General features: G+C 46.6%; 1 protein-coding gene across 2 annotated transcripts; it reads right to left on the bottom strand.

Moving 5' to 3' along the window:
- Positions 1-2228: 2228 nt before the first annotated feature.
- Positions 2229-5959, bottom strand: LOC115031489 (paraneoplastic antigen-like protein 8C). Of its 2 annotated transcripts, XM_029479189.1 has the most exons (2): positions 4875-5959; positions 2229-4404 (listed from the first exon to the last, which is right to left on the bottom strand). In XM_029479189.1, exons 1-2 carry the CDS (start codon positions 5483-5485, stop codon positions 4305-4307), a joined length of 711 nt encoding a protein of 236 aa, XP_029335049.1. In that variant the 5' UTR covers positions 5486-5959; the 3' UTR covers positions 2229-4304. The 2 variants fall into 2 exon arrangements, with proteins under 2 accessions (XP_029335049.1, XP_029335050.1); XM_029479190.1 differs by lacking the exon at positions 2229-4404 and having other exon boundaries at positions 4866-5959.
- Between the last annotated feature and the right edge of the window lie 3247 nt (positions 5960-9206).

The raw sequence follows: 9206 nt of genomic DNA, 5'->3' as shown, positions 1-9206 counted from the left end.
GCTGGGATTAAAGGCGTGTGCCACCACACCTGGCTCATTTCACTTTTGAGACATAGTGAACTCAATATATAGCTGAGAGTGACCTTGATTTTCTAATTCTCCTGCCTCTTGCTCTCAGTACTGGAATGACAGGTGTGTACCTCCTACCCAGGGGCTTTCTGCATGCCAGCTGGGCAAGCAGGCACTCTACAACCAAACTCCAGAAACAGCCCTGCTTTTTTGTTTTGGTTTGTTTGTTTTGAGGGAGGTTTTTGTTTGTTTTTCTTTGGCTTTTTAAACATTTTATTTATTTACTTATTAATTAATTAATTAATTAAATGTTAATGAGTCTGCTGTCACTGACCAGAAGAGGGCATCGGATCCCATTACAGGTGGTTGTGAGCCATCATGTGGTTGTTGGGAATTGAACTCAGTACCTCTGGAAGAGCAGGCAGGGCTCTTAACCGCTGAGCCATCTCTCCAGTCCCTTTTTAAATTTTTTGAGACAGGCTTTCATGTAGCTAAGACTGGCCTTTAGGTAGCCCTGTGTATCCTTTAAACTCCTCCTCCCAAGAGTGGGAATCACAGCTGAGCACACCTGTCTCTCCACCATCTGTTTTTATTCTAAACAAATTGTCTGGCCTCTCACCCCAGCATTGGAAAACAGCCTGGGTCCCTGGAAGCCAGGCAGGCAGAAGAAAGCAGTGTGTTCCATGTTCTTTCAGCCAGTGGCATCAAATAACAGCTCTTTTTTTTTTTTTTAAAGGTAAAAGGCAACTCGTCCAAGAAGGTTTCAGAATTTAAAAAATAATACGTGTGTGTGTGTGTGTGTGTGTGTGTGTGTAGAGAGAGAGAGACAGAGAGACAGAGACAGACACACACAGAGAGACAGAGAGACAGAGAGAGGTATGCACACATGCATGTGCAGAGGTCAGAGGACTGCTTGCTGCTCTTACCTTATGGTTGCAGCAGATCAAACTCAAGTCCCCAGACTCGGCTAAAAGCATCTTCGTCCCCTTAACCGTTTTCCTGGCCCACTTCTTTTGTGTGTAAGGAGATCATTTTCCTAAAGGAAGTCTTACGCGTCTCCCCCACCTCCCAACATGCTCAGGACACATTGTGGTTTCATTAGCATTCATTTATTCATCAACTCATATTTATACAGTAGAATATCAACCACAAAGAACAAAGAAGGGGAACCCACTTCTTAAGTGGAGTTGTGGGGAGGGTCGCTATAATTTATTTGGGGATTTCTGCCAGACATCTGCCGCATGGATGCAGGTAAGTACCTCAGATTGTTCATGTCACACAACAGCCTGCAGTACAATGTCAGGAAATGTCACTTGGTTCCAACAATCTCCTGAGGGAATGATTTCATGGATTCTGGATTTGTGGACAGCATTTAATAACGATCCATGCTGCCTGTCACGAATACAATGGCCACAGGAGAAATACCTGAAAACACATGCATGTCTCAGGTTGCAAAATGATGGCAACAAATGTCACACTGTCCTTTATTATGCAGCCCACTGTGCCTTAATGTTAAACAGAGTGCATGGGGCAGAGGTGCTACAGGCTGTGCAGCGTCTGCATAAGAGCGGGCTAATGTAATAGTGAGCCCAGTGTTCTTGAGAGTGGGAACACACGGGCAAGGACAGAAAATTAAAACATAGAGCCAAGAACCTCTTCCTTATCTAAAATTATACCTAGTGTGTGTGTTTGTGCCTGTGCCCATGCCTGTGCGTGTGTGTGTGTGTGTGTGTGTGTGGTGTATGTGTGATGTGGTGTGTTTGTGTGGTATGTGTATGGTGTGGTGTATGTGGTGTGTGTGTGATGTGGTATCTGTGTGGTGTGTGTGATGTGGTGTATGTGGTGTGTGTGTGTGTGGTGTGTGTGTGATGTGGTATCTGTGTGGTGTGTGTGATGTGGTGTATGTGGTGTGTGTGTGATGTGGTATCTGTGTGGTGTGTGTGTGTGATGTGGTGTGTCTGTGTGGTATGTGTCTGTGATATGGTGTGGTGTGTGTATGTGATGTGGTGTGTGTATGGTGTGGTGTGTGTGGTGTGTGTGTGATGTGGTATGTCTGTGTGGTGTGTGTGTTATGTGGTGTGTCTGTGTGTGTGGTGTATCTGTTTAGTGTGTGTGTGTGTGATGTGGTGTGTGTGTGATGTGGTGTGTGTGTGATATGGTATGTGTGTGATGTGGTGTGGTGTGTGTATGGTATGGTGTGGTGTGTGTATGGTGTGCTGTGTGTGTGTGTGTGTGGTATGTGTCTGTGTGTCTGTGTTGAGGTGGGTGCCCATCGCATGACTCTCATATGGAGACCCTTCTACAGAGACCTGGTGATCAAACTCATGTGGTCAGGCACCGAAGCCCCAAAGACTAAACTGACTTCATCATCTCTCCAACCTATAGAGCTACAGGCTTCTTGACCACAGATCTGAGGCTGAAGGATTGAGTGAGTTTGATGGTTGCAGGGCTACAGTGTCTGAAAACAAAAAGATACATGGGGTTCTCCATGTTATCAGACAGTAGGAAAATCCCATAGACATAGGTGGTGCAAGCCTGTGATTACTATCCTAGAGGTACTGAGGCAGGAGGATCATGAGCTAAATAAAGGACAGCCTTGGGTACATAGTAAGTTCCAGACCAACATAGGCTGCAGAGCAAGAATCGGTCTCAAAAGATTACATTTCCTATGCACACAAATTACAGTTGTGAAATGCAATTCACTTGGAGCCCTCACAGATCCCGGAAGTAGTGGAAGCTTGTAGGTCCCCAAAGAGAGACTTCTCCACCCATCCACAACTGGATTTCATGGTAATTGTTTTTCAGAAGGGGCAGCTACCATACATGGCAGTGAACAGGGAGAAGAGCTAACAATGAAAACCCAGTGCAGATTGACTTCCTCAACCTGGATCAGACTTCAGGGAGTCTAACAACAGATGCTTTGTTCCTGATGTATTTAAGCCCAGTATCATCTGGGAAAAGGCTTAAGACAACCTCTGTTGCACAAGGAAACATAATTACACTGAGACTCAACTCAGGTGCATGTCATGCCTTCTAAGAAGGTGAATTCTAGAAATGTGCTACCTGTACTAGCTTAAGGGCCTAAGGAAGGGGCTGGCCTGATCTTGGTCACACAGATAGTGTAGAGGTCATCTGAGCTGTAAGCCAGCTCTGGTCCTGATTGTGGGAGCTTGATATGGCCTGGACCAACGGATAACACAGAGCACAGCTTCCAGTTCTCAGCTTTCTGGATGGAAGAGCAGGTTTATCATCTTTCCCATTGGACAGGCAGCCCTGTGTGCTTAACATTCCTGGTTTCTCTGGAGCTCGGTGGGCTCTAGACCTTCGTACAATGCTCCTGATACTTTCCATCCTCTTCCCCCTCCCACAATTATCAGATTATAGACTTGAGGCCTCCTTATTTATTGAGATGGCTACCATGTGACCCAAACTGACCTCAAACTTGCTATACAGTCAAGGCTGGCCTCAAACTCTTGATCTCCTGTTTCAACAACACTCTCTCCCCTCCAAGTCATGCTTCCTAGGATTTAACTTGGGGAGACCTACATGCTTACCCAAGGCGCCAATCAAAGTTAAGGGTGTCACCCTGACCTTCCTTTCAGTAAGGGAGAGTCGCCATGTACTGAACAGGCACAGCCTTTTAGGGACACAAACAGAACAGCAAGGTCCTCAGTGGAGACAGTGGGCAGCACGTGTGTCAACCATGGTTTATGAACTGTCTTCAACTTGAAGTCTCTGGTGATGGTGCCCGAAGAATAGTGACCCATTCCCGGCAAGGATTTTTCTTCAGGACAGGTTCTTTCGGGGTCAGCTCCAGTTTTAGCAAGTCTAGCAAAATACTTTCAAAAGCTTGCCATAGTGGACCTTCTGTTCAGGCAATGGCTAGGAGGCACCTGTCCCCTCTGTGGTCTCTATGGCAACAACCTTGGATTTGTCTCCCTTTGTGGGGCTGGTCCTGCTGGCTTCAAAGTTGCTAGAAGTCTTCTACAAGTCTCTGGGACCCTTCTCAGTCAGAAGTTACTCTCCTTAGCTGAAGCAACACACACACACACACACACACTTCCATGTTCCTTGCACAGTCTCAAACATTACCCACAATTCCTCAAATATAGAAAATTAGAGCCATGAGGGCAAGGCTAAGAATAATTGACTGTATGTTCTGTACCTGGCACATTGTAGACGCTCAGAAGATTTTTGTTGGTTAAATGAATAACGTGTCCACGCTCAATCACATACGATCACATACATACGGCTGTACATTTCTTTAACTTTACTTAAATGGAAACTTCACTCAATTAAATGTATCTCAGTAACACCGCTATCATTGTGAATGTCACGGTCAGGAATTTTTGTTGGATTTTTCCTCCCTTTTTGTTCCAAGATCCAAGTGCCATTCTGAAATATAGTGGGTGTGAAATAGACATATACAGAGTGAACAAAAAAAAAAAACAAAAACAAAAACAAACCACTCTGTAGGCCACACCCACTCAGCTCAAGCCCCCGAGTTAGGAAGTACTAGGCTCAGACTGTGGATATAGTTCACTAACACAGTTTGCCTAGAATCTCCCAGTGAGGGTCCGGGTGCGTGGTTCAGTGATAGAGCGCTTGTGTGGCATGCTAAAGGCCCCCTAGCTCAGTCTCCAGGATTGAGCAGAATAAATAGGCTTTCCTGACAAGGTCAAAACAACGTGCCACACTCAGGTGATAATCTTTCTGGCTCAAAAACCACCCATTCACTGGTCTATCACCTCCTATCCAGTCACTCAATCCCAAAATGTACCTTCCCACAGTCACCCCAACCCATTCAGATGACTCCCACCCTCCCTTGCGCACCCCCCTCCCCATACACACTCGTCATAACTCACAGCTTCTTATCAGAAGCCTGCTGTCGGCGTCGATTTTTCTTGTTTTTCTTCTTGCCCTTCTTTCCTTCTTCAGGCTTGTCCTCCTTCTCTGGGTCCTCCAGAGGGGGCACCCCATTCCCCTTGGTGATGGCCCCCTTGTCTTCATTCTCCCCTTGTGGAGACAAGCAGCCCTTCCTGGGAGGTAGCTCTCCAAGACCTAGCGTGGTGGGACACAGCTCCTGCCTGAGGATGCGGGCCACATCCTCTACCGTCCTGCCCTCTCTCCGCAGGAACAAATTGAGTTTGGTGAGGAATTCAATGTCCTGCCATTTGGGCATGTAGACCACTCTCCACACACCGCCCTTGCCTTTGATCTCCCTGGGGACCACATCGTAATTGAGGTCTTCTGCCAACCTAATGATAGCTGCCTTGGATCTGTCTTCCTCCAGAAAGGCCTTCCCAGCCACTTCAAACTTGCCCAATGGTTTGAGGGGAACCCGTATGATGTCTTCAAATTCTTGGTGGCTACAGTCCTCTGGGATCCCCAAGATCATCAAGGACTTATAACTGTCTACCTCCAAGGCCTTGCAACCATGTTCTAACAATGCAATGTCCTGCACTCCAAATACCATCTTGCCCAACTCCTTGAGGCAGCTGTACGCGCGCTGCTGCGCTGTGGAGCTGCCTCGAGAAACCACAGAAGGATCCAGGATGCTGAAGTCTCTTTTCAAGGGTGATGAGAAAACAAGGCCTCACAGGTGAGGCTATTGATAGTCCCAATTGGTCCAACTCAGTCAAGAGGACCCCCGCCCAGCCGTCTGCAGCCTGCCCTCTGCGAGTGACTCACGTCAGCCACGGAATTGGAGCTGGGTAGTCGTGGCTCCCAGGTCTTAGGCAAGGTTGCTCCAAGGAGAGTTTGAAGATGCACTGTCGGTGGCCTTTGGCAATCTCTGTGGACCCGAGGCCACTGGTCTCCCACCTGCTGCTGCCACCCTTGTGAGTGTTGGGGTGGCGACTCGCAGGTGAAGTAGGTCCTTCTTATTGCTGGCCCAGAGGTCGCCCTGTGCCCTGTGACAGAGTTAAAGACCAGGATGTGGCAGTGGCGGCTGCACTTGCTCCGGCAGTGACGTCATAGCTTCCCCGTGCGCTGAAGCCCTGTGGTCACTATGGCAACCGCCAGAGCATCACCTCCGCCATTGGCAGATCCTGCTGCTTTGAAATCAGAAACGAAGGCAAAGAGGGGTCATTGGGAACTGAAGGGTCAGCGCCTCATACCTTTCTCATTTGAGAAAGGAGAGGATTCCAGGCAGGGTGTAGGCAGGGGGACAAAGAAGATACAAAGTAAGCCTGCGATGTCGTTTGGGTTCAGAAAGTTAGGGTACAGTCAAAGAATAAGAAAAAAAACCTTTAAGGACAGAGAAGCCAGCTTGAAGGGTACTCATGAGTCAATTCAGAGAATTTGAACATCACTACAAGTTTCTTTCTTTCATTCTTTTTACCCCTGAGATCTCGTCTCCTAGGCTGGTCTTGAATTTGCTATATAACCAGAACTTTGGACTTCTGATTCTCCTGCCTCCACTTCTCAAGATCCAGGGCTACCACATGCCTACAGCAGGGTGCCTGGTCTATTGTAGCTCTGAGGATGGAAACCAGGCTCCTAGCATGCCAGGAAAGCATCTACCAGCTGGGAAACACTCCTGCCTGAGCATCAATGTTAAAATCAACAGATTGTAACAGAAAGTAGCAAACATTAATACTTCCTGAATAAACTAAGAACAGGTGGAGCCATGTAAATGCATACACAGGTGGAAAGTTATTTTTAAAAATCTTTCCTTTTTAAATGCTTTTTATATATTATGTCTGAGTGTTTTGTCTGCTTGTATGTCTGTGTAGCACATGCATGCCTGATGCCATGCAGGCCAGATGAGGACATTGGATCCTTTGGAACTGAAATTACAGTTGTGAGTCGACCCTGATGAAACCTTCCAACTGAAGTCAGATCCTGGGAGAAATCAGGAGGTGGACCTGGAGAGATGGCTCAGTGGTTTAGAGCACTGACTGCTCTTGCAGAGGACCTGGATTTGGTTCTGAGCACCCACATGGTGGCTCGTAAGTACCTGTAGCCAAGGGTGGGGCCAAACACCTTTATTCCTAGCATTCAGGAGGAAAGAAGGCTGATCTTTGTGAGTTCAAAGCCGCCTAGTTTACATAGCCAGATTCACAAAGCAAGTTCCATCCAGTGAAGGCTGCGTAGTGAGATTGGCACTAAATAAATAAATATTCAAAGCCTAACTACTTGTGCTGGGCAGTGATGGCATGTGCCTTTAGTCCCAGCACTCAGGAGGCACGTGCAGGTGGATCTCTGTGAGTTAGAGGCCAGCCTGGTCTACAAAGAGAGTTCTTGGATAACTAAGACTGCTACACAGAGAAATCCTGTCTGGGAAAAAAAAACCTAATAATAATAATAATAATAATAATAATAATAATATAAATTAATTATTAAACCTAACTACTTGTAACTCCACTTTCAGAGATTTGATGCCTTCCCTGGTCTCTTCTGGCACCTACATAGATAGATACACACATACACATACACAGGCACTCAAGTAAAAAATAAATATTAAAATTTTAAAAAGTAATTATGCTGAATATAAATGGACTGTTTATGCAGCATAGGAAACACAGTGTGCATCCATTCCTGTGAATACACTTCCCTTCTCAAGTTTCAAAGACACAGGGCTGGGGGCAGAGCTCCGCAGTAGAACATTTGCTTAGGACATTTCAAGCCCTGGCTTCCATACAACATTCACACAAAAAAGAGCATGGGAGGAGACTGGAGAGATGGTTTAGCAGTTAAGGGCACTTCCTCTTTCTTGCAGAGGCCCCAGGTTCGGTTCCCAGCACCCAGGTAGCATCTCACAACCACCAGAAACTCACATAAAACAAAATACATAAAACCTTTTTACATTAAATTAAAAAAAAAAAAACAACAGCACATGTACTTAGAAGAGAGCTGGAGCGAAAAGAATCACCTTCAATTCTATTCAAGCTTTATTTTTATATTTATGTCTATGTGTGAGCCACACATGTGCAGGTACGCTTGGAGTCCAGAAGAAGGTATTGGATCCCCAAAAGCTGCGGTTGTGGGAGGTTGTGAGCTGAATGGTACGGGGAACGGGGAACGGAACTTGGGTCCTGGGAAGGAGCAGGGGTGGTTCTTAGCCGGTGAGCCATGCCTCCAGCCCCACTCAGCCTCATTTCTATGCATAGCGTTGTAACCAAGAGATATGTTCCTATTCAAAACTAAAAAATAAAAATTAAATTAAAAAAAATGCTGGCCCGTAATATGTACTATTGGGTTTTTTTGAGTCCTTGGTGCTTGGCAGCATGTCCGTGGTTTTATTAGGCACATTCCAAACTGAGGAGCCAGCAACAGAATGGCCCATTCACCTGACAGACCAATGCTCACTGAGAAGTTACCTTTCACCAGGCTGAGGGTGCCGTGCTGAGCAAACAGGAACATTCAGATTCAGGACAAACGGCATTTAGTATCCCAGTCTCGTGGTTATGGCCGGCTTGCTCTGTTTACAGGGCGGGGAGACGAGAGTGTTTGTCGGAGAAATATGTGGCCCTGGTGTGGAGTGAATATAACACACTGGTGGGGCTCAGCGAGCCGAGCCTGGAACACATTTTGCTGTTCTTTATAGGCGCAGGAAGTGCTGGGGGAGGGGGGAGGGGAAGGGGAGGGCAGCAGCTGCGGCTGGGGCTGGGGATGGGGCGCGGTTCGGGGCAGTTATTCTGGAGGAGTTAGTGCATGGTACTTTATTCTTATTCTTCCTAGTGGTTGATGGGTGGGTTGTCTTTCCAGGTGTCAAATCCTCTCACCTCTAGTCATCACAGTCACATCTCCTCCTTGCTAATTCTTACGCTGTTCTTTCTCTGATCTAATTATGAACCATGCTTCTTGAATCTTTTACCATATGGTCCAAGGTTGGGGTCTCTGTCCATCCTGGAAATATGCAGCCTACTGTACTCCAGACCACAATCACAGATAATGATGCTGTGTTCGTTCAGTCTATATTGCTATAGCAAAGGATCTGAGGCTGTATCTTTATGGAGGAAAGAGGTTATGTTGTTTGTTGATTGAGACAGAGACTCACTGTACAGCCCAGGTTAGCCTGAACCTTGGGATCTGATTGCCTCCACGATACTTGGCAGGAAATGTTTGGGTTTTTTGGTTTTTTTTGGTTTTTATTTTTTGTTTTATGTTGACTTGTGGTTTGGCTCACTTGGAGAGCCCCTGCCTAGAATCCCTCAGTGAGGGGCTGGGGGCGTGGCTCAGTGGTAGAGCCC

Source organism: Mus caroli, chromosome 7 (genome assembly GCF_900094665.2).
Source record: "Mus caroli chromosome 7, CAROLI_EIJ_v1.1, whole genome shotgun sequence".
NCBI lineage: Eukaryota > Metazoa > Chordata > Mammalia > Rodentia > Muridae > Mus > Mus caroli.
Note: the sequence above shows the minus strand (reverse complement) of the source record. Positions and strands in the feature narration are given on the sequence as shown.

What these genes read in the sequence shown, in the direction of transcription:
- LOC115031489 (XM_029479189.1), bottom strand. Translation starts at nt 5,485, where the DNA reads ATGGTATTTGGAGTGCAGGACATTGCATTGTTAGAACATGGTTGCAAG. An exon ending in CAGGCTTCTGATAAGAAGCT is followed by an intron (nt 4,405 to 4,874) that starts GTGAGTTATGAC and finishes ACTATATTTCAG; the next exon opens with AATGGCACTTGGATCTTGGA.